Raw genomic sequence first — 25,796 nt, 5'->3', positions numbered from 1 at the left:
CTACAGTAATTATAGTAATTACACTGAAACCTGGCTGCTACTGGATAAAGCAAGATGACTTGGAGTGTGTTTTAAGAGAGGGGTTACAAAAGTGTCTAAATTTGTTCAGCTGATTCATTTTTTGTGCCTTTCACCTTTTCCTTTTTAAAACCCATTGCCCCTTCTCCTTGTGTGAAAACAACTGTTGCATTAGTGTGCCATACAGTGCCATGCTCCTTTCTTCTTAAGACTACCGGATTGCCTTGCTCTAATGTTTGTTTGTTTTTGTTATTCATGTTGAGCTTCCTATCTGTCGGCCAGGAGGTTACATTACATCACATTGCATTTATCTGGCACACGCTTTTACCCAAAGCGACAACGGCACTCAAAGGCAGCGCTGAGTTGTCCCTCTTACTCGCTGTATCATGATAGTGTATTACAGTGCTGCTACTGTGCGGTTTACAGAGTGGGCCAAGGTGACAGAACCATTGGGCCTTGCATTCTGGCCGGGTGGGTATGAAGAAGGCAACGTGACCCTTTAAGCCCTTCTGTACTTACTTCCAGGGAGCCCACGGACAAGGTGGTGCTGGTGCTGGTGCTGCCCAGGTTGCGGGGCAGAGTGCGGGTCCGCTCCACCGTCCCGGAGGCCAGGATCTGCCGGATGGAGGGCCGCTGCTTGAACTGCAGCGAGTGGGAGTGGGAGTGGCCATGGCCATGCGCCGGCAGCTGCTTGAGCGTGCCGTAGGAGCGGTTCATGTTCATGCCGATGTGGTCCACCGCCGCAAAGTCGGGGTAGGCCTCGCTCTCGGCCGTGTGCAGCGTGAGGGGCGAGGGCGGAGGGGGGAAGGGCGGGTCCTCCACGCCGATGTTCAGGGGCTTGTCCTCGTCCTGGAGGGGCGGAGGTTTGAGGCTTGTGGTCCGACGGGGCAGGACCATGTAGTCCCCCTCGCCCCCCCCGCCGCCGCCGCCGCCCCCATCCTGCGGCCTCGCCCAACCCAGCCCGCTCTCCGTGCACAGGTACACCGGCGCCCCCCTCTGATGTTGCTGCTCCACGTTCACCTCCTTCTTCAGGGGCTGCTCGCTCAGCTCGTTAAGGCCCCCCAGTGGAGGCACTTGCACCAGCAGGTTGGGGGGTGGGATGTTGCCCGGCAGGCTGCTGAAGTTGACCCCCTCCTGGTGGGATGCCAGCTTGGGGTCGTCCTCGTCGTCCAGCGAGATTCGGGACAGGGTGCCTGTGATGGTGGCTGGGTTGCAAGTGTTCACCTCCTTAAAGATGACTGGGTCAGGACAGGGAGAGCACACCGGGGGTGGGGACAGGGGACAGGGAAGAAGAAAAGACAAGGAGGGCAAGAGTGTTTGAGAGAGATGGAGGACAGGATGGAGAAAGAGAAGGAGGAGAAGATAATGGAAGGGCAGAGGAAGGAAAAGAAAATAAAGGGAACAAACAGCAGAGAGGGAAAGATGAAGAAGGTGAAAAATGGGTGGATGATGCAAAGGTAGGAATGGAGGAGCACAAAGAATACAGCAAACACATATAAGGACATAGTGAAAGATGGAAGAATGGTGGAAGAGACAGTAATGAGAATGAGAGGAAGAGGAGTGGCAAAGAGATACATGTAAGAAGGAGGGTGCCGAAGATGCAGGAGCAAGAGAGAGGAACCAGAAGGGGGCGTTCGAGGTAATTCACAGTAAGATCAGTAAGCGTTACATACAGCTATGTTACTGGAAACTTCAGTATTTCAGAAACATTCAAATACAGAAGCATAAAAAAATGCGTTGAACAAGGTGTGATTTCATTCAATAAAAACTTCAGACTTCGTGTTCATGAGTGAATGTGCCTTTAGCAATACTGTTCAACAGTATCACTGCGTTGAAGAATGTATAATTATTTGAATCAAATTATGCAAAGCTCATGAAGATAAAGGTAGCCGTCTTAAAATGTTTATCTCACTTAAGCCGCTAACATGACAGCTTAAATAATTATTACTGCCTGGACTGATTTGAGTCTTGAAACTAATGCCCAGCAGTATAATGAGATTTAAGGTATAAAACATAGTATTACCAGAATTAATATGCAATATTAAATAAAAAGCCCAGCTAGGTTATGAAATGAACACAGTTACTGGCATAAATACTGAAACCATAAGAAATGTGCCATAGTACTGTCTTCAGTCAAAATATTAACTGAAGACAGCAAGTTCAAAACTATCATATTTCATATCACTAGTGAAGTAAACAACCACAATTTTATACACAACCTTGAAAACATCCTCTACCTGGTGCCCATTTGGTACTGCATGTCCATACAAACATTTTCTGAATTTAGTTGTGGAAAAAATGTTTCAGGACATTGATAACAATTATTCCCTGCCACTGTTAAGTGTAAAAACATTTCAGAAAATGCACACAATATGAACATTTTTTCCATGTTACACTGTAACAGGAGCGCTAAAGCTAATCGGAGGACAGGTGTATCCCCCTCTGCTGACAACAGGTAGCCAGTGTGTGTCTGGCACATTATTAGGAGAATATAATGCCGCAGAAACCTGAGGAACTGTGGTCGACTGAAGCCACCTATTCCTGGCAGGATGAAGGAAACGTATTCCCACCGTTGTGGAACCCTGGATGAAAAGTGCAATGTTTTTGCGATAGGGCCCGGTCGAAAGAAACTCTCAGTAGCCCGTGTATGACCATGAATGGCCGTAAATTAATAAATTATGAACTGCAAAATTGTCATTACCTGCTTCAACAAGAACAATTGTACATCTAAAAAAAGCAAAAAGGCAAGACAGTGACAGAAAGATATAACGTTGCCAGGGCAACTGACTTACATGGATGTCCTCTCTCTGAAAGAGTGCAGAAAATAGCAATGGTGCATTGTTAATTTGCCCTTACACATTCTATTTTCAAAGAAATTATTACATTCTGATCAGAACATCCTTTTGACAAAAAGAGCACATCACAGAAAACATTTTTGATTAAATCCAAAATTAAAGTCGAAAGCCGTGGTTATGCTACAGTGCAAGGTTAAATAGCATATTGGAATCATGTGAATTGCGGAATTAGTAACACTAAAGAAATCTTGAACTGCAATCAGTTGTGACAAGCTTGCCAACACTGCTGAAGTCCTTGTTAAGTTACGTTATGCCTGATATTTTTATCAATTGGAAATAGGTGCTCTTTTTGTAAAAATAATGCAGTGCCATGCAAAAAAAAGAAAAAAAGAAAACAACAACAAAAACAAAACATCCTGAAAAGTAATCAAATGATCGTACCTGTTTGACATGCTAGGTCCACGTCTTTTTCAAAGTCTGTCTGTATGGAGACAGGAAACACAGGAAGCTGAGTTAAAATGGGAACAGCAGTGGGGACATCTGCTTTTGATATTCTGACCCTCGATGACCACCTGAGCACCAGAGCCAGGCTGCGCAATGGGCACTGATTTGCCACTAAAGGGCACTGGAGCCCTGCACTGTCTGCTCAGTTCATTTGTAATATCTTAAGAGAGGTTGCAGATGATGGAGATGAACTGCGTGTGTGTGGGCAAGAGAAAGAAAGACAGAGAGTGATAGAGAGAGAGAGAGAGAGAGAGATGAGCGTGCAGTAAAGTATGTTTGGGTAAGCACGTGTGTGTTTGTGTGTGCACATGTGGGTCTGTGAGTGAATAGGCAAGTGCATTTTAGTATTACTAGGAACACAATGTTGAACAACTGAGTAAAGGAACAAGCAGCTGAATGAAAACGGGATGAGTGTGAAAATGAAGCCTTGTCAGAACTGTGCAGATCAATGGCAAACAAGCATGCTGTAAAAGCACACAGACAAGTAACAACCCAACAACCCATAGTGCTTTGTGGTGGATTGGTGGGAGAATGCAGCACTGTACAGAGAAAGTACAGCGTCAAAAGGAAGCCGCAGGGCTGTCAGAAAAAAGACTGTAATTAGCATGGACAGTAAGAGGGGAAAATACTGGCCGTCAGCAGAAGACACTCAGAGGGATAGATGGACGGGGAAGCGGTCACCTGTCCAACATGGTGACAGTGCACAACCCTGACGAGGCAGAGCCTTTGATAAGCTGCTGTTGTTTTTTTATTTCCCTCATCTGTAATAAGAATGCTTAATTGCAGGCTGGGTGTGCTCTAATTATCGGCAGCTAGAGTTAACAAGGTTGACATTTCTCGATAAAGACCAGAAAATCAGCAAGGATGGAAATATGTGCAATCCTAGAAACAGCCAGTGCTGTACCCATTGCTCTGCAACTGCGGGAAGTTGAGGGGGACTTTGTTTAACAGGACTGGGGTGGCAGGGACAGAGAACATGTACATGGCATGTGTTTAAGTCAAAGGTTTACCCAAAAAATGCATGTGATCCTAATGAGCTAAAACTGCTGGCTCAACATAATCTTATCTAGTTTACTGTACATTGTGAAATACAATGCAGCGCACCGCAAAAAAACAAAAAAACAAAAAAAACAAAGCAGTTATCTAGTACAGAGACAGTGGTGATACAATCCCTCAATCGTATGTGCATCTTAAAGCGGATAAATCATCAAAGAGATTAGGAGTGGAGACAGGTGACAGCCAGTGTCTCATGACCTACAGTTCCCTGTGTGTGTCCCCTCACTGCTACATCCGTCCCCTATGGGGCTGAAGTTCAGGCCCAAGCCTCACAGCATCCCATGAGACCTGACACACCCTACGTGATTCCAAGAGAGACTGACAGCATCCTGCGTGACTCCATACCTCCCTCGAGAATCACAACCTCCCAGCGTCCCTCAGTGTCCTCCACTATCTGCTCACTAGGCTAAGTTTTTACTCAGAATAACATTGAGACACAATTCAAAAGCGGAAGCTGAGATAGGAAACGGATGAAATTGCGGCACGAGGAGAAAAGGATGAATCATTCCACTGAGGGGAAAGCACAAGCTCACCACATGAATCCCCACTCAAAAAAAAAAAAAAACACCCATGCAAACAGCTTATGATTATAGGGTTCTGTTTGAGGTTTTTAGTTCGTTACTAACATTGGGATGTTCCTTGTCACCTCTCCTTCTGCTATCGATTAAAACTATTATTTTATGCAATGCAAGTCACTGCTCTGATATGGGGCTTAAAGTTCTAAAACATGGTATCTCGGAATTATAAGGAACAGCGCCTTACATTACATTACATTACATTACAGGCATTTAGCAGACGCTCTTATCCAGAGCGACTTACACAACTTTTTTACATAGCACTTTACATTGTATCCATTTATACAGCTGGATATATACTGAAGCAATGCAGGTTAAGTACCTTGCTCAAGGGTACAACGGCAGTGTCCTTACCCGGGATTCGAATCTGCGACCTTTCGGTTACAAGCGCAGTTCCTTACCCACTGTGCCACACTCCTTACAATTTTAAGTTCACAAAACACAGGTCGAAGTGTACAGTGTGTGGTTCACACTTAGAGAGTGTCATGCCACAGTTCTGTGTGAGTGTGTGTATACAGTAAAATTATTGAAAAAGGTGCTCCAGGATGGAAAGACCACACCAGGTCTACAATCTCTACAGTTATCTCTGAACTTCTCTATCTAAAATATTAAAATAAGAAAACAAGACCAGGTCAAAACCTAGTATACGGCTGGACCTAACACAAGTCATCTGGCCAACCAATGGTGTAACGTCATCACTCAGTCAGATCACTCAGTCACTCAGTCACAGACATTCGCGTTTGTAGGGCTGGCCCCGCTGTTGCGGTCTAGCCAAAAAGAAAACAGAGCTAACAGTGATGGGAGTGAAAATTGCATTGATTTCTGCTCCGAACGGTCACAGTTGACAACCGATCCAAGTGAAACGTTAGAATTAAAATGCTCAAACGCTCACCTTGCATCTAAATTGCTAGTCATGACAGGGAGAAACAGATAAGCACTAATTTAGCAGATTGCTCTACTCTGCTAGACCTACTGGCTTGTGGTTGTTTGGCGCCATGGTTGGGTGACCTGCCGGTGGGTATCTAATTGCCGCACACTGCTGGCTGTAGATGACATGAGGATATTTCTGCCAGGAGAGAAACGCACGGAGGAACAAAAAAACAAAACAAAACATGATGCACGAAGGACAAATTATGAAAACGAGGCAGGGAGGAGGGTGATTTTGAGTCTTTCCGAAGCCTTAACTTAGAGAGCTTTCATGCTCTGTCGATGCCATTTGATTGGTCCACGCTAGGGTTTGACATTTTTCCTGAATATGGACCATTAGCAATTCATAGTAATTTAGCACAACCTTTTGGAAATCCCATAATTCATGTACAAAACTGCAGCGACTTTTAGAATCTTCATTGTGGTTGAAGACATGTATAATACACATCGCTGTAGGAAGAGCAGTTAGAGATTGAACAAATTTTCTGACTGGATTTTTATCTCCAAAGCAATAGGCCTATCAGAAGGCAAATATTCTTCAAAACATAAAAAAGTATTGTTAAACTAAGTCTTCTTTATCTCAATAAAACCGTAACCAGCCAGATAATATATAGACATGTGTCGCCTATTCCAGAAACATAACTTCAATCACATGTACACGTAAGCTTGTATAATGAGGAATTAAATTAAGTGTCAGCTTCTGTCATAAAAAATTTCCAATTATTAAATGCCACTTTATCATTCACCTCTCTGTTAGTCTGTTAAGAGAATATGTCTTCATTGCGTATTGTAATAGCTTACTGCAGCCTGGTTAAAAATAGCAAATGCCCACAACAATATACACTCACTAAAACGAAGGAATCATCCAACATTTTGGGAAATGAACTTTTTTGCTACCTTACACATAGTTAAACGATAAGATTGATATCAATTTCATCCCTATGTCCAGTAAGCTTACAAAAATATTAGATAATATCCTTGGGCTGCATGCTAACTGTGCACGGCCTATTCTATCACTTATAACGTCAAAATCGTTCCATGTTGAAATCTAAGTGCAGAAATGTTTAAATGTTTAAATGTAGTCTGTATGAGAGGAAATTTCACATGCGTGTTTTTATATATCGCATCTGTTTATGTGTTAACTTACGTGTTAACAATGGCTGGATATTAAGATTTCTCCCAGTTCCAGGAATATAAAAATCCTGGGTTCTCGTGTTCATTTTTTTGGGAGACGAGACTGAAAATGATCCACAGAATCCTGTCATCCTGGATCCCACTGATCAATCCTAGTGGAAGTGAGCCACTGATTCACAGCGAGTTCATAGCATGGTAACTCCATCCATTGTGATGCACCACAGGCTAATGCAGTGGTACTGAATGTAACAAAACTTAATTTAAGCCTACTGATGTAGCATGTAAAATGACTAACTTACACTGTAATATGTAAAATGATCAATGTAACAGAATTGAGTAGAACTGTAGTATATAAGAGGGCTAGTTAATATTGAAATTTGTTATATCACTGGCCATGGCTGGCTGATCAGTGCACTGCTGTATAGTAATAATAACATGCAAACAGGGTTGGGCAAGAGCATTAGAGACCCATTATGCTAGCAGTGGGTTGGGGGCGGAGACAGACAAGGTGTGTGTCCTCCACACTGGACATTACCGGTCATATCTGTCTGCCGTAGGGTGAAGGGGGAAGGGGGCAGGGAGAGAGAATGTAATGAGATGTAAAGCCATTCACCATGATCTGCACCTGGCCATTCTTGCAGGAGTCGGGCGAGTTCTCGCTGTCGTCTTTGCAGACACCCATCCGACATCTCACTGCATCTTGGACCTGAGAGAGAGAGACATAGAGAGAGAGATAGAGAGGGAGAGGAGGAGACAGAAAAAGTAGATAATGGAGTTGGCTGTGTAATAAGGATTTGCCTCATCTGAAACTTTTTTTTATTATTAGCAAGAAAATAAAAATAGTGTTCCTTCACAATGCAATATTCACAGTTCTCTGTGACTATCTGCCATTAAAATGTGGCCATGCTGTTCATTTGTCTGTATAAAAAAAGCCTCTGGTTTTTCAGTGTACTGCTGGTATAAATAAAGACAAACAAACCCTCCACAGTTCATATACCAATGCCTTCCCCTCGTCCCCACATTGTCATTACATTAAGAGAGGATATGATTTCCAGTAGTATTAATTAACCTGTATTACGACTGCAGCTGCAGATGTTTATGGGTTATTTCTTTCCAGCAACATTTTATATCATTTCATTTATGAAAGCAGCTACCTCTATCTTTAACCTAAATACTGAAATAAGAGCCAGAGAGAGAGAGAGAGACAGAGAGAGAGAGAGAGAGAGATCTGAGATCCAGATGCCAGGGAACAAAACACTAATTCATGTTATGAGCAAATTATATTGAACATTCCTTTGATTACAATTATTTAGAATTAAAAATCAGTTCTACAGGAAACTTCAGCTTTGCGGTGAATGAACTGAGGAAGAAAGCACGCAGGGCCTTTTATGCCATATAACAACACATTTCAGCAGAGATTCCAATTAGAATTTGGCTTAAAAGATAGAGATATATATCAGATATAATTGTACCAATTGCTCCTTTTGGCAGTGAGGTGAGGGGTCTACCCATCAGTTAAGTATTTGGCAAATGGGACAAACATCCAATTGAAACCCCGTGTGCACAATTCTGTAAACATATCTTGAAGTTACATAAAAACACAACAAACAGTGCATGCAGGGCAGAATTAGGCCACTGCCCATTACTTATCAAAATACAAAAAAGGGCAATTAAATTTTGGAAACGCTTAAAACAAAGTGACCCCCACCTACATCAATACAAGGCCCTGCGATACTAAACGCTAAAGCAAAAAAAAAAATCCACTCAGGCGATCCTGAGCCTTAGTTCTCCACTTACACTAACACATACTAACACTCACCGGCTCACCACAATCACTGACAAAAAAACTGAGAAGCACCTTGACAAGGTGCGGATTCAGCGAGCACACCCTAGCCATATAGACTGGAAGGCACAAAAATAATGCCTGCAGGAAGAAAGGAGATTGTGCCAACAATGCAAAGACAACAAAATTGAAACAGAAAAACACTTCAATAACACGACTGATGCAAGTGGGCTACCCAATTTATTAGGGGAAAAATATTGCTGTATACACACTCTGAGGGACAATGAGTGACCCCGTCATGCACAAACAATATACACACATACAAGCTAACATGCGGACACACACACACACACACACACACACACACCTACCATCACTGCCATTTTTGTCATAGGCTTTTAAAAAACCTAATCTATGATCTAGCATTCATATTGTACATAATTTTATTCTGAAACACAAGTGCATATATTTGTCATGCCAATAAAGGCACTTTGAAAATTTGAAATTTGAGAGAGAGAGAGAGAGAGAGAGAGAGAGAGAGAGAGAGATTGCTTTGTTTTAATAATCTCCATCAGACCAGCTGCAGAGATATCAGACTCAGGAGAATTTTATTCATGGCTCTCATTTTGATTGTGTAGCAGTCATATGAGGGTGGCAATATGAGATTTTTAATAAAACAATAATATGAGTTTAAACTCCAGAGTGACATGCATGCTGAACCCGCAGTGTCTCCCCTCAGCTTTGTTTTCATTACAGTTGCGTGTGCTGCATTTCCCTCCTGCTAGTGTTCCCATATCCCATGTGTTAGTGTGTGACTGTAGCCTGTCCACTGTAATTAAAACCTCCTTTTCCCCTGTCACTGAAACCATAGCTGCATGAAACTCAAACATGTCCCAACATCTAAAGACAAATAAAACCTAAAAAGCCAAGAGAAGCTTCCCATGCAGGATAGCATATACAGTGAGCTCCATAATGTATGGTCCCTAAATGTCACACTACTGATTGGCTGAGTGCCGTGAAATGGGGGGACTGTTCATACAGTATAAGTGCTGTAATTTCTACACAGTGAAACCAAAATATATAAAAATACCCTTCAATAAAGGCTGAGAATATGCACGTTAACCACATGTGAACTCTGATTTCAAATCTAAAATTGTGGAGTACAAAGCCAAATAAAATAAAAATGTCTGCCCCAAACATTATGGAGCTCTTAGAGTTTTTTTTAAGTCCCTGGGCAATGAAAATAAGATTTTGTTTTAATAGCTATATAATGCATACATAATTAAAAGGACATTCACACTGCGATATTAAGCCTATAGTTTCAGTTGAAATGTTTTATTAATTTTTTTTAAACACTGAAAGCAACAAAGATCTTATATTTCCCATTACAGGCAGATTTGGTACTGGTTATTTGGAGACTATGTTTAATGAGCTATTAGCCAATCAGTAGTGTGCCATTTATAGAGCTGCAGAACTGAACTGGAAGTGAATATTCAAACAGAATTGACAGGGCATGTCAAACCACCAATGCAGGTGGTAAAGAAATGACACACTTCACATCAAAAGGAAACAGCATTATTTCACCATTCATTCACATTTGAAGTAAGAACACATTTTTAACTTGTGGCTTAATGAACACTTCAAATCCAATTTCACAAGGTCTTTAAATCTTGAACCTCATCTTTCAAAGGAAATATGGTTATTTGAATGTGGTAATTTTGGTTCGCTATAACATGCATTTGTTGTGATTACATATTTTTAAAACCAATCTTCTGCAACCATTTGGAAAGACTGACTTTTTTTTTTTAATGGTCCCAATCTAACAACAGTAACTATGCTATGGGAGCATTTCACAGAAAGCTGTTTATTTAAGCACTTAAGTGAATTTAATTCACACAGGTATAGTATTGTACTGTGTGCAATGAAACATCATGCATAATAATGCTGAAATGAGACATGGCTTTTTTGATATGCTAAAGCCATTGGGGATTACATACAGCCCTCTGGAAGGATTTTCATATATTTACTAAAACAATTCAGGGATGTATTTTATTCTAATCCCTGGTTCTATGATATTGATTTAATATAGATGGCTTAGCATGGTTTAAGCATTTTACCCTCCTGCATTATTTGCATGAGATGTTAAAGTCAGCCCACTGAGCACATGGTGGAGAATACGAACAAAGTACATCGACATTATGGGTAAGCCAGAGGTAACGAGTGCCACAACTCTGAATAACATACCGCAGATCAAATAATACACCGGACGACACAATAATCTACTAGAGTCTCAGAATGGCACTAAATTGATCTTTTCCTCAGATCAAGTCAGCTCAAGGTCAAAGCTTTTACAACCTGTTGATATGTTGCTGTTTTATTGAAGAACATTGTCGTTCAAGTTGTGACACTATTGACACTACCATCAAAGAAATTTCTGCTTGAAAAAAACCAGCCTGATGCATAGAGTTCCTAATGAAAAGATTCCTCATGAAAGCTCATCTAATATGTTTTGATTACCAGGTTCAAAGTAAGTTAAAGTGGTCCTCCTGTCACAGCAAGGCTTGCTAGAGCTGCGGTTTTGTATTTTAAAAATCCTAAAGAATAGTCGTGAGCTAAATCTATGAGCCAATAAACCTTGTTTTAAAAGCATATTGAGTCATTTGGCGACATTGTCGTACCAGTACATTCACTGCTGGATGGAGGTCCCTGAGGGTCCAGCCCACTGTTACATTGGCAAACTTTAAACATAAATGATAAAACATCCAATTTCAACGAATAAATCAAATAAAAGTGTATATGTAAACCCACATTTTTGGACTGGAGAAGAGTTCACTCCTTTTTACTAAAAAGCTGAGAGCACTTTCTACCAGAGTTTCAAGCAACAAATACAAAGTTTATATTGTTGAAAAACACAGTGTAAACAGTGTGCATATTTGGCTTGTTGCTAGCTATATGTACTTTATTCAGCTACTGATTTTGGTTCCCAGTATGCAGTTGTATGTACTGAGTTTAAAAGCTATCAAAAAATGAGATATTCTGCAATGCCCAAGTGTAAACAGCAAGCTATTACTTTTCATGAGCAAATTGAAAATTGAAAATGTGCCTCTCATCTTAATTTATCAGGTTAGCTGACTTTCTCTAAGGATACAGAGACAAAGCATACAAGCTAACCATGGAGTATGTACCGCTACAGCTATTGATCTGAATGAGTACTTGATTGACACATGTTGGGACGATATTCAGGAGCCAGTAGCAAAGACTGTGTTACAATGTTTTAATTAAACAAGTGCTGGGTTATGATTGAAAAAAGTTGACTCACAGAAAGCCTTATATAAGCAATCATATATAATGTCACAGTGACCTTACGGTAACTTGATAAATGTGTTTCAATAAGTGCTGAAGGTTTACTTTTACTACCCTATACATCTCATTGTATGTCATTTCACCCCATACCATGTGTCTGTTGGAATGTAGGCAAGAGGAGATAAACTCCAGCTGTAGTATAAATCAAGTGCGTTAGGGGATTAAAGGACCTCTAGGCCCGTATGGTCAGTCTTGGTATGGATTCCCTGATCCTAACTTATGACTGGCTGGTAAATGGAATCTTTACTTGGTGATTAAATGAATCTCATAGGCTGGAACAACAGTTCTTTGTCTCTAAAAACTATATAAACTCATGTATTCTTTTTGAAGACTTTTTGTACTTGTACCTCTTCCTGACCAGTCGTTTTATTAAATTATAAAAAAAGAACTCCTGAATCCGTCGTTTGTTATCTTTATCTTCAACACCACCATTTTTGTTAAGAAATTTTTACACAAGGAGACAATTTTCTGCATTACTTTTTTTTACATGCCATACATATTTTTCATGTCCCAAAACCCAATGGCAGTCAACATTAAGCTGTTAGAAGTTTAACAAGACAAATATTAGCAAGCAGTGATGCACCAACACAAGGAAGCTTACTAAGTAACACAGACAACATTATCTCCACCATTATGGCACTAAAGAAATGTGTGGAGCCTTTGCCTCAAGCTGGTTAGGTTCATTTATACTGAAACATAACCATATTGAAGTTGATTAAGCTCAGATAGATGTGGATCAGTGGAATTTCACACATATTTATACATAGCCTTCTAGTGAACAATTCACTGTTTCACACTGCTACCAAAATTTTCAAACATTATGAAAAATGAAATAAATAAAGAATGAAATAGTTGCGTGTTCTTTTTTAAAATTAGTTTGCCTTTAGCAGAGTGCCCAGCCGAGATCCTGCAGGGCTGTCCCTTCCATGAACTTTAAATCACAGGAACTTCCAGAACCAAGGAGAAAGTAAAATTTAAACGGTTCAGCCAAGTCCAGGTTTAGCAGTCAGGTGGACCATGGAAATTATCCCTGACAGAGCCAGGACATTGTGGGACATGCCCCTGTCTTAAAAGGCGCCTTGGGTGTTTCTTCCAGAGAATAAAACTCAGGGAAAGTAATGGTGGACACACCACACAGCCTATTAAATGTAGCCTTTCATTCGGTGCCTGGTCGGTATATCCTATCAGACACTTTCCCTGGGGTGTATTTTAAAACAATTGTCAACTTTTCACCGGCAAATTCGCAATGAATTCCAAGTTTCAATTAGATATACTTGTTAAATGATAACTCTAGGGCAAACTGCTGGTAATAGCCAGGGAGCTGCCTGAGATGCCCTTTAAATGAAAGTATGTGCTGTCAAAAGAAAAAAGTCAAATAGATTTCTATGGCACTTACTTCCCGCCGCATGGCGCAGTGCACTGTGATGATGACGAAGCCCTGGACCGAGTCGAAGACGGCGAAGAGCACCTGGAACAGCGTGGAGCGGCGGTCTGTGATGGCCAGCACGGCTGACATCCAGGTGAGCGCCAGCAGGGGGAGCACCACGCAGGAGCTCCATAGTGACGCCCTGGGCAAACAGCACAGTCAACTTCAGCTGCTCACCTGTCTGCAAGAGCCTACTCTCTTACGCTGAGGATTCTGGGATTGCTTTAAAGGGGAGGAGCTACAGCACTTTATGCTAAACTCTTAAAGTGACAGTGCTTTACCTGTATATTCCGTGAGAGTTAGGGCTCTGCTAACACACACATGTAAGAATCCAGTCCTGGAGGGCCACAGTGTGTGCTGGTTTTCAGTATGTTTCAGTGCCATTGATGCATTTAGGTCATTGATTTGCTAAATAATCCACACAGATTATTTCCAAGGCCTTAATTTCCCGCTGATTGAACGAGAACCAGAGACTCTACAGCCACCTGCAGTACCTGCTGCTTGCCCTCCAGGACATGAATTTGATTCACCTGCACTAATGCAATGACTGTTCAAATAGTTCACAGGCCCAATGACATGACATTGTTAACATTTAACCACCCCCCCTCTCTCTTTCTCTCTCTCTCTCTCTTTCACACACACACACACACACAGATGTGTACACACACAAACACATGTGGCTCAAAACATAATGTTTGGCTAGGTTCTCATACCTCAAAAAGCCAGTGGGATCTTTCAAAGGACTCTTGTATCAACATCCAATAATACTGGTAGTATATTAAATGGATGCAGCAGACAAAATGGCATTTAAATCCACACTGTCAAAGGCAATGCGACAAACTTTACAGTGTGCGTTATCTAATAAACAGAGAATGTGACTGTAATACACATTACTCTGCTTGGCTATAGAACACACCTCTGGAAGGTTTCTTTTTAAAAAAAAGCTGTGCCCAGAATACAGGAGGACACCTTGGTTGGGGAGGGGGTGGCTGGCTGACACCAATTGACTGTGTTCACGGTGCACTGAACTCCTATAGCAGGTGTTAATATGCTTGATTGACAGGGGACTGACAGGCAAGGAGACCTGTTCATTACCAGAGGGAAAGAGGTGTGGGTGGCTGAAGCGGCCTAAGAGACAAGGAAATGTGCCTCACCACTGTACTGGAGATGATGGTGTCACATGCAAACACAATCAAACACAAGAGAGAGACAGAGAGAGAGAGAGAGAAGGAGAGAGGGAGAGAGAGAGATGTAGATGTAGAAAAAGACAGAGAGATGTAGAAAAAAACAAGAAAACTTAAGACAGTTTGTGTTTACATACCATTTTCATTTTTAAAAACATTGCGCACCAGAGAATACAAGACAGGCTTAAGTTCTTCCACCAAACAAAAGAACAAGAGGTTACCATACGGGCTTGCCCTGGTTCTTTTTCTCTTCAAAAAGCCAGCCCTCCAGCCCTCCCTCCATCCCAGCTCATAACTATTTATTGCTTTTGTCTCAAAGACTATGGATTTGCATATGTAGTAGGTGACACTTGGGGGTTTTTCAGTGCGTCTGTAAAGCAATGAAAAGGCTGCTTTACAGTGAGATTGCGTACAACAGGTGAGAGGGAGGGAGGGCTGGTCCCTCTGAAGAGTCCCTGTTCCTTACTGTAGGGGGAGGTGCGAGTGGAGACGTGAGCGAGAGAGAGAGAGCGAGAGAGAGAGGACATGAAATGAGACTAACATGGCGCTGCTGGCGGTGGAACTGGACAGAGCCGTGCTTGAGATCACCCCACACTTGGAGCATTTGAGGAGCAGTCTGCTGCGCGGCTCCAGCGCCTGACTTCAGGACGGAACAAACCAAACACACGGAGGGGTGGGGGGGTTCAAAACATACCAAACGAATGCAAGGAGAGGGGGAGAACAAACAATGCACAGACACATACATCCACACATCCAGACACATAGAAATATGACACACACACAGACACCCGCCCACCCACACACACGCACACACACAAAAACCCACACACACCCACACACAGAGCAAATAAATAATTCAAACACAAATAACAATAAAAACAACGAAGGGCCCACAACAGATTGGAATGAACAACGACAATTGAAAGAGAGGGAGAGGGACATTGAAAAGAAAAAGGAAAAAAAGAAAGAAAAATTAAAGGAAACCCAAAGCAGCCATATGGACAACAGCAACAGTAGAGACAGCAGCAGCTGGGTGGGCATGAAAGATGAGAACGTCAGTAAAGTGCCTCTCTACCGCACACAGAACCCAGACAGAGGGGCGCTGCAAGACATAACCACGCTTTCTCTGAGGTCTAGCTGGCACCATGTGGAAAAACTCCCATACGCAGAGGAGGCAGCCCACAGGTGAAACTCTGGGTGGCTGCAAATATTATAATATGCCTGCGAACACCTGTCAGCACACAGACAGGGCTCTGTGGCGTCAGAGCCCTGTCTAGACAGCCTATTCTACCCGGCTGCTGACCAGCCTCTGCTTATCTGATCATTCATAGCAACAAACTGTCTGGGAATTTTTATCCAAGGCCTATTGTAACACACAGGCACCTGACGCATCAGAAATACATAATATTTCAGCAATCGTACAATTCTAAAACTTTAATGCAATTGAATCTATATATATGCGAGCATACAATATTCCTCACTTTCCAAATGTGTCAGACCGAATGCACTGGATTGAGAGATAACATTTGCGAGGTTTGAATGTGCAATGCTGCGTGAAGTTTAGTTTAGTTTCAGGCTCTCAGCCTATTCATAGCCTAGCCTGACTTTCTGCTCTTTGTGGGAGCAAATATGCAGCTGCCATTGATTTCATCCATTGCATTGTGGGATTGAGTCAGTGAGCTCAGTCAGCCAGCTCTTCTTGAGTTTCACCTTCAGATCTATAGAGGGCACGGCTTAAAACATTTTAACGAGAAAATTTGCCTGAAGGACCCAAAGGAGAGTTGTTTGTTGCTCCATATACCTCAAGGGCCTTTTTTATTTTAGACATTAAAAGAATTAGCGACGTTTGAGGTAATTCGCACAGCAATACCAGTCAGAATGGAAACTGCCTGACTGGCTCATTATAGGAGGTTGTCAAATGTGAAACAATCTACCTGCTAATTAATGACCACGTAGGTGAGAGAGCAACAAAGTGGTTCCTTGGTGGTTGCCTCCAAAACCACACTTTTGCCAGTCTGTGGGTTATAATACTGGGATCACCAGAAATAAATAAATAAATAAATATATAAATAAAACATGCTACGGCAAGAACTACTCCTGCTTGTTATTCCTGGGTATGGCTTTTAGTACGCTTCCTAATTCCGGCTCATTTAATTAAAACGTCCATCACATACTGTTATGACTTATAACAGGCCTGGGAGTGTGCGTTGAGCCATTTAGCACGGGCCTAAATTAATCGGAGGTAGTGCAACATGGAATATTAGCATGTTTCACACCTCATTTAATGTCAAGGTCTGCTGCCTGATGTTTCATGAATAAATACATAGGGAGTAAGGACAACTTTCTTATTAACATGATAAGTATGGGCTGTCTGTTGCAGGGTACCCTTGAGTGACTCCTAAGGCTTTATCAATAATTAGGCTATAATCCTTCTGGAGAAACTGCTTCAGTCAATTTTTGATCACGCAACTTTACTGTATTGCTGAGGCCCCTAGCATAAGAATATTTATTTTCTGCAAAACATATTCAGCGGTTAACCTTTGCAGCTCCCCAATACATTGACTGCATTCCTCATACTGAATTACCAACAATAGGGAAAATGAAGAATAAGAAGAAGGAAAAAAAAAACAAGAAATCAATTCGCAGGAAATTAACACATAGATCTTGTCTGGGGGATCAGTGTACCCAGGCGTTTGATTATCATAGATCACTGATTTAGAGCAAATGTAATTACGGGGGACAAGCTAAAATCACACTTTGTTATTGGATTCATGTCACCACTGCTATCTATCATCTAAGGCAGTGACCCTAACGAAATATAAGACAGTTTGTGTTCGGTGGCAGTGAGGGATCCATATGACATTTTTTTATAGGAAGAATAACAATGAATGTAAATGTGATGGAAATAATATGAACACCATGATAGATGTCACAGCTGTGAAGATGTACAGACGTTAAAGGAAAAAAAATGTGAGATTAAATGAAATTTCATAAAGTACTAGATGAAGAAAATACTGTTAGCATTGCCTGTTCAGACATCTAAGTCATTAACAGTGTTTGCTAGAGGCAAATTTATGGGAGTTTTAGAATTTCTTTTAAAATTCATTGAACTTGTAAGATTGTCATTTTTAATGACAGTTGAATAAAGATTTTAAAACTGGGCAAAGTAACACAGTAAACAGGCCACTTTAAACCTTCCCGTTTGATAAAATGATTTTGTTTGAAGGGCACTTGTATACCTAATGGTTTCAGATTTATTTGAGGATTCTCTTGCATAAATGAACAGGAACTGATAAACTAACAGTATTAGAGAATTGCCAAAAACAGCAATGTAAATGTAGCTTTTGAAATACGAAAAGCTTGAAACTTGACCCGGTCCTGTGTATGTCGTTAAAAGGGCTATTGCAGCCCAGGCAGATCAAATCGATGGTACACACATTAATTCAACAGATGGATGTAAAGCGGCCACTATCTAGGCCTCCCCTCAAAGCATTCTGCAATAATGATCCATCTGTAAGAGGATTGTTTCCAGGTAAACACGCTGGCGGATCGATACAATCATGTTAATAATGCTGTCATAACAGCTCAGGACCGGTCGAGGAAGGACGAATCACTTTGGCTCAAGTGCATCAGTTCTGTTCAGTCCAGATGGCTGGACTCGGAAGATTAATGCGATTACCCCGTCGGTAGATTTTTTTTTATCGTTCTTTTTTTATGTATAAAAAAGCTATGTGTAGGTCGTGCACCTCAGTCACATGCCTGTTATTCCATCCAATCACAACACACGAGGGGAGTCTGGAGGAACCTGTCACACTTTTGTACGTTTCAACTGGAGATGAATCATCCCTGCGAGCATGATGATGTTGATTTTGCGGTTCACTGGCACGTATCTGAGGGAGCACTTTTTCACTCCGTTCCACCTACCCGGCTCTCTGCTTTTTCGACTTGTCAGAGATCCCGTCTCTTGACATCAGCTTATTGAATACCACGATTCCAATCAGCATGTTCACCTGGAGGAGAGATCACAGAAATAAACGCTTGTCAATTACCACAGTCCTACTGGGGGCGTTGGGGATGAGTGGGCAGACGTAGTTCTGGGCTCCTGACCAAATTCTTGTATGAATACAAGCACTACGCTTAACATTGGCATCCCTAGTAAAGCAGTGAATTTCGGTAATATGCATACAAATTCCTCCTGTGCATGCTTACACTAAAGGATATGCTGCAAACTATCCAAGGAAAAAGTTTATGCTGATGTTGAATACCGCTGAATTATTTTCCAACTATGTTGGTTGTGGCATGTTTGCTTATATTAACATAACGAAAAATAATACATCATGCTTAATTTTAGATAGACATGAAGATTCCATACTTGCCTACCTGTATTTGTTTGCCAGATAGCTGCTGAGCTGGAGATTTTAGGGGTAACTGCTTTCAAATAGCTATGCAAAAGTATTCCTCATTTATGATATGCATTCCATTTCTACAGTATGCTTGGCATTGGCACCTTAGGTTCTGGAAAACACAAGACTCTGAAGTCTTCTGCAACAGCCTCCTGCATAACAATTGCTTACAGACCCAAACCATATGTTGGTAAAAATTTGTATGCTTGATTCAAGACAGTAATTCAGGCCCTGCATGCCACTGGATAAGTGTTTAGGGGATGGTGTGTGTGATATATAGCCAATGATCATTTCACTAATAAGTGACCATGGGTTGACATTTTGGGTATGTGCCACACAGCTTAAGTTGGTTTCAGGCAGGGCTTTTCATAGAGTCAAACGCATACAAAGTCAGGGCCTTTCCAGTAAACGTGAGATTGGGCACAGTCCCAATCGGGGGTACTCTGTCCTGAAACACACCGCCCTGACTATGTGTAAAGCGGTATTTGCAAAGCTGTCCCATGTGTACCCCATGGCCTGCTGGTACCCTTTCTTTTTGCTCCACAAGTGCACCTGCTTTCCCTGGCATCAGATGGACCAGGGAGGATGTTCTACGTGGTGTGACCCTAAACCGGATAGCCTTGCAGTGTTTGACATTTATTCATGCATTTTGGTACCTGACAGTTTTACCTCAACGTGGTAGTAAGTGATTTTGTCAACAAGCAAATAGGTAGGTTTTTAAAATACTACAGAAATTGCTTGTCTGTTTCAAATCTGCTTTGAATTGAAATGGTTGAACTAAGAGAGACAGGAGAGAGAGAGAGGGTGGGAGGGAGGCAGAGAGAGATGATAACACGACTAATAGAGAGAGAGAGAGAGAGAAAGAGAATGCAAAATTTGAAGCATTGTCCTTAGTCCCCCTTGGCCACAGGGGAGCTGTGTCCAAGGAATACAGCCATCAGCAACACAATATTCCTGTGAGAGAACAATACTCTCAATCCCTCTCAAAAACCCAAAGGTGCGCTTAAACCACTGTTAACTTTCAGCACAAGTCTCACTGTTACAACACAGCACTCTTGTAATAGCTATCGACTGAGGGCTTAACCACATTAATCACAAAGGGTGTTCAACCCAATAAAAAAATTAAATAAAAAAGGTTTCAGACCAGTAAAAAAATGCTTAACTGTCCTGAGATGCTTAAAAATTACCACAATTTAAGATGTTGCCTTATATTTACCTGCTGAGAACATATGTAGTACAACTTCGGTTGAGGTGTATCCTCTAAAAATTAACCCTCTAATCTGTTTTACTGAAGCCTAGTGTGCTGTATTTACAGATGTATAAAATGTATATATGTCATTAGCTTGGCGTTTCCTTATGTTGGAAATGGTTTGTTGGACACAATTTTTTTGAACTGCTTATTTTAGACCCTGAATAAAAATAAACTTATGAACATCTTAAGTGCAACATACTGCACAGATTCATGACATTATGTCATTGTCATGATGTATATATGTAAGAGATAATATACAGGTATGAAAACAGCATGTATGAGATGTTCGTGATTATGATGAAAACACAGGGGAGTAGTTGAATGTCTTCTGACTCTGTTCAGACACAGCCCAGGCTGAAGAAGACAATTCGGTAACAATTCAACTTCTTGCCGTGGGCGAAATTAATTAATTTTCCATTAATTAGATGACGAGTGCTGTGTGTGCCTCCAGATGCCCAGAGCTCATTATTGGTCTTGTGTGGTTGTGTGTGTGTGTGTGTGTGTGTGTGTGTGTGTGTGCGTGCGTGCGTGCACGCAATGTGCGGTAAATGTGTGAGGCTTCAAAACATGAGCAGAATATATAAAACAATCTCCAGCTCCAAGATGAGGTAAAATTAAATAGTCTTACGTGCACACACACACATGCACGCACACACATACGCACACAGATCTATGCTGTATATCGGTCTAATTTACAAGTAACTGCCAACATTAATTGCATCTGTCTACAAAGGAAAAACTGGCATGGTCTTGAAGAAGCATAAACACCATTACCAACACCACCAACATCATTTATAATCAACATAAATGATTAATTTCTAAACCTAATACACATACATGTAATAAATATTTCTGTTCCATTTGCAGAACAACATGACCCAGAAAATGCATTTAAAAAGAGACTTATTAATCTAAACATGATATTACTTGGTTGGTGGTTGTCCATCAAAGAGGTCACCATGGAGAAGAGGAGGTGTGTCTAGCCCAATCACAGTGCGTTGTGAGCAGTGAAAAAAAAGAAATCTATGGCCCGCCCCCAATAATTTGGACTTTTCACAGACAGTTGGACGGACCAGTCAAGAGGGGTAGGTTCTAGAGGCACAACCCACACGCTCTGGAGCAAACATCAATATTGACCAATGGGGAGTGGATTTAGAGTGGAACTCACCAGTACAATAACAGCCGCAGGGCCGACAAAGGCGTAGAGCAAACCCCCTTCCAGGGACAGCCAGCAGCTGGGGACAGAGAGAGTATGCCTGATAGTGATCAAATGCATGGAGATGGAGATCTATTCCTCAGGATCTCCCGAAGGGTCAAACATTAACAGGATTAATGATTGTGTTTACACAGACCCTGCTTGCAAGTGATATGTGTGCGGCAATATCCAGCAAACTTGTGTGTGTGTGTGTGTGTGTGTGTGTGCCTCACGTATGCACTGTAACTCATCAAACAGTTGCCGATGAGTTGAAGTCTCGGTCTTTGAAACCACAAGAAAGTCAAACAACTCATAAATAAGGATAAAACTTATTTTTTGATCGGGTCCATAACCCTGAGTTGTACCTGAATTACAGTTTAATCAAATAAAACTGATGCATGATCGGGTGCAATCAGTAGCATCTACAACTACCACGGTAATGGTCTGAGCACTGGCCAAAACAGGTTGGCGGGAGGCTGATCGGCTCAGAGGGCAGGATTTGTTATTGGGCGTGTCCATCTCTCCCCCCCCCCCCCATTATGCTGGGAGGTCACTGGGTGTGACAGAGAGACTCACTAGCTCGGTGTGCCGTAGCCCCTGGCCCTGGTGAACCCCACCGACACTGCAACGACGAGAGCTGGGAGGCCTGGGGGCGGAGGAGAGAGCGGGAGAGAGAGAGAAAGGAGGCTTACATTTCTGCTGCAATTCCCCTTCAGTTCATCGGGGCCAGAGCAGGCCACAAAGGATGCCCTGATGCACATCCTCAATGTAAATACAGATCCTTCAAACAGACTAAAAAAAGCATAATGTATAAATTCACCCCATTACTGCTATTGTGAACAGTGATGGGAAACTGCAGATCTCCAAGATTCTGTGCTGAGGTGGTAATAAAAGCAAGGTAGAAAACATGACTGCGGACAGAAGATAGAACTTATTGTTCCATTTTCTAGGCTCTGCTGAACTTCCTTATCAATCTATAAATGAATTCAACCCCCCTCGCCCTCTCCCCATTGAAAAACTGCCTCAGGCAGCAGAGAGAAATAAAAGTCTATAGCATGCACATGACTGATTATGCAGGCCTTCAGACAGAAAGTGCAATCACATAAAATCACTGTGCATGTCATTATTTCAATGGGAGAGGGGGAGCGCAAATGCTGTAGCCAAAGTCACGCGGCACCTGATGCCCGTGCAGGGCGGGCCGAAATTCTTATTATTTTAACATTTACGGTCACGCCGGGTGGCACAGGCGCCTTTGGCAAATCTTTGCTGCGCTGAGAGGCATCATTATTTTTTATTTTTGGCAATGCGGTCAATAATTTACCTGTTCAAAAACCAGAAAGGAAGTCCTTGGTGTGACGTCTGCTCTATAGGCTGACTCTCAGACTGCTAAAGGAACCATCCCACAGGTGGCATTATAATGGAAGTCTCACATGTCTATTATATGATTCCCTGCACCAAGGAAGGGCTCCACACATATTGGCAGTCCCATTTCCCCACACTAAGTGCACTTGAATACTTATAAACTTTGGTGATGTGGAACACTAATTTACATATTGTGTGCAAGTATATTTTAAGTTCCCAAGTGCGTGGGGATTTTTGAAACAATTGGGACATATTTCATTATTGTAGTCACACCACTATTAATAGCTAGGAATAGCTGAGCAAAGCTTGTTACGGGTTTGGTAACTACAGGCAAATTAACCAAGCTGGCTAACTTTATATTCACATTAACAATACCATCATGATGCTACCATATGAATAAAACACAATGTTGCAACAACATAACTGTGCAAATATCTTTCTTACATCATGGCGTAAACAATATCACCAACTCGGTGCATTGTGGGCCTGTGTACTTGGCCAAATGCTGCTCCAGAGCAGTCTGAGCATTAGTCAGGATAAAGTACACATCAAGCGCACTGCTCTTTTGATTATACGAGGAATGAGACACTCTTGCACATTTACACTGAGCACATGGACGTGAACACTAAGCGCACAAGCGTGCAAGTGTGATCAGGTGTGCATACGGGGACGGCCTCAAAGACATGGGCTTAATGTGACTAGGACTAGAACCAATATCCGCTCACATGGGGATTTAGGAGGGGGGTCACTTAGTTATGTGTTAATTAGGCACATCAATTACACTTGCTCAGTCTGTGTGCAATGTGGGCACTTAATGAGCTTTCCTGTGAAATATTCATGTAATTAACAATGCACTGATTAACTCAGCAAATTAAATGCAATTAGAAAAAAAACTTGCATTAATGAAAGAGGAGGGAGGGGAGAAACCAGTGAAAAATGACAAAAATCTAACAGGAAAAGCAGATGCGTTTTCAGATTGTTAAACAGCCCTCCGGGGTGTGTTCTGCACAAGCAGACGTGCATGCGCATGTGTGTGCCTTTTAAACTTTTTCCAATTAAGATCTGAATCTAGGAGCATTACGGTATTGATTCTGTGCATTTTTAAAAAGCCGCGCGGCTCCTACATCCATTTCCATGTATTTCCATACACAATTGAAAAGCCTGAATAGAGTCAGGTTTTTTACGATAGCTCGTTAATTTCACTAAACCCCAGAAATAAAGCAGCAACTCAATTTGTGGCACTGTTGTTCTGAGGGCATTTGTGACTTAACGGATCTGATTTCTGGATTGGTAAGACTCTGAATGTAGTGATTACAGTGATTGCTCCACCATCTCCCTGACCCTTTTGTGTTAAAAAAAACAGCTGCGTTTTCATCACCCCATTGAAACCTGCCTTACAAACATTCCAGGATGTGATATAAAAAACAAGGGTGTGATACCATTAGTGCTATTATGGCACAGTGAGCTCGGTTTGTTGTGGTTAAAGCTTGATGCTTGCTACAAAAGTCCTATGATCAAATCAATCAATCAATAAGGGTTCATTTACTTCCCTGAGTCAAGGAAGAATGTTCTTACTTCATCTCTATGAGAAGATTAATCATTGCTTACGATGTTTCGCATTGCAGTTTTTTTCCCCATTCCAAGTTCATTCACAAAATACACTTCTGCATGTGTGCATGTATGTGTACTGTGAGGTATACTAGTATGTGTAAAAGGTGTATGTAGGGAGGGCTTGTGTGTGTGTCTGCATATGCGTACAGACATATGTACAGGTATGTGTACAGATGTATGTGCAAAGGTTCTTATATGGGTGTATACAGGCTTGCGTGTATGCGTATTTACAGACATTTGCATACGCGTGTGAGCAGACGCCTGCAAGCGAGTGGGAAGTATGCAGAAGAAGCGCCTTACCCCAGCCGAGGCACAGGAAACGTTTGCGAATGAGGCGTGATCTCATCTTGCCAATTACGGCCAGGTAAGACTGCCATGCCTCTGTTAGCACCCAGCAGAAAGAGGCGAGGAAAAAGAAGTGCAGGAAGGCAGCAGTCATAGTGCAGAGAGCCTAATATATGAGAGAGAGAGAGAGAGGGGGAGGAGAGAGGGAGGGGGGGATGAGATAGAGAGAGAAAGAGACGGGGGGGAGAGGGAGGGGGGAGTGAGATAGAGAGAGAAAGAGAGAGAGAGAGGGGGGGAGAGGGAGGGGGAGTGAGATAGAGAGAGAGAGAGAGAGAGAGGGGGGAGTGAGATAGAGAGAGAGAGAGAGAGAGAGAGGGAGGGGGGAGTGAGAGAGAGAGAGAAAGAGAGAGAGAAGGAAGGAGCTAAAATGTCATGGCTGCCAATGTGGGGGCAGCTGAGACAAAGGTCAGCCAGAGACATCAACATACTTTTTCCTACTTTGTGAAAACAATTCAACTGCGGAATTTATTTTCATAGAAATATTACATATTTAAAATACACTTCCTCCCAATCGAAGAAACAAGCGAGCCAAACACAGACGCGTCTAACTGGGGGTGGCACCTTTGGCTGCCTGGCATATAGCAACATGGACATGGGTAACCTGGGGCATCCTGTATGCATTAATCACCACTGTTGGCACTGTCCTTACTGGCACCTGCATTATTGCTACATGGTTCGCTTTCACAATTCTGCGTTTTTCTCTTTGTTTCATCATGTTGTTTTCATATTCATTTGTTCCGCTTTGCCAGTTTTCGTGCCAGTGCCACTGGTTAAAATTAGAATTAGAACTTTATTTTGAGAGCGTGTGAGAGGGCAAAGACAACCACACTGAGAAATAACAGAGAAGCAGTGCGCAAAGTCTG

General features: G+C 42.0%; 1 protein-coding gene across 15 annotated transcripts in view; it reads right to left on the bottom strand.

Moving 5' to 3' along the window:
* Positions 1 to 25,796, bottom strand: part of adgrb2 (adhesion G protein-coupled receptor B2) — a 261,436-nt gene that overhangs the window by 18,119 nt on the left and 217,521 nt on the right. For 11 of the 15 annotated variants that reach the window (XR_004766568.1, XM_035429761.1, XM_035429760.1 and 8 more), the window contains 11 exons: positions 24,889 to 25,039; positions 22,192 to 22,261; positions 21,589 to 21,655; positions 18,690 to 18,775; positions 15,307 to 15,405; positions 13,552 to 13,723; positions 7,623 to 7,715; positions 5,922 to 6,014; positions 3,255 to 3,294; positions 2,811 to 2,825; positions 538 to 1,256 (listed from right to left, as the gene is read on the bottom strand). Coding sequence is in view for 14 of the 15 variants with exons in the window: in XM_035429761.1 (XP_035285652.1) it covers positions 538 to 1,256; positions 2,811 to 2,825; positions 3,255 to 3,294; positions 5,922 to 6,014; positions 7,623 to 7,715; positions 13,552 to 13,723; positions 15,307 to 15,405; positions 18,690 to 18,775; positions 21,589 to 21,655; positions 22,192 to 22,261; positions 24,889 to 25,039 (1,605 nt within the window). In the remaining variant the exon portion in view is untranslated. The remainder of the gene's footprint in view (positions 1 to 537; positions 1,257 to 2,810; positions 2,826 to 3,254; positions 3,295 to 5,921; positions 6,015 to 7,622; positions 7,716 to 13,551; positions 13,724 to 15,306; positions 15,406 to 18,689; positions 18,776 to 21,588; positions 21,656 to 22,191; positions 22,262 to 24,888; positions 25,040 to 25,796) is intronic. The other 4 variants (XM_035429753.1, XM_035429755.1, XM_035429757.1 and 1 more) reach the window with 4 other exon arrangements.

Source organism: Anguilla anguilla, chromosome 8, assembly GCF_013347855.1.
Source record: "Anguilla anguilla isolate fAngAng1 chromosome 8, fAngAng1.pri, whole genome shotgun sequence".
NCBI classification, from domain to species: Eukaryota; Metazoa; Chordata; class Actinopteri; order Anguilliformes; family Anguillidae; genus Anguilla; species Anguilla anguilla.
Note: the sequence above shows the minus strand (reverse complement) of the source record. Positions and strands in the feature narration are given on the sequence as shown.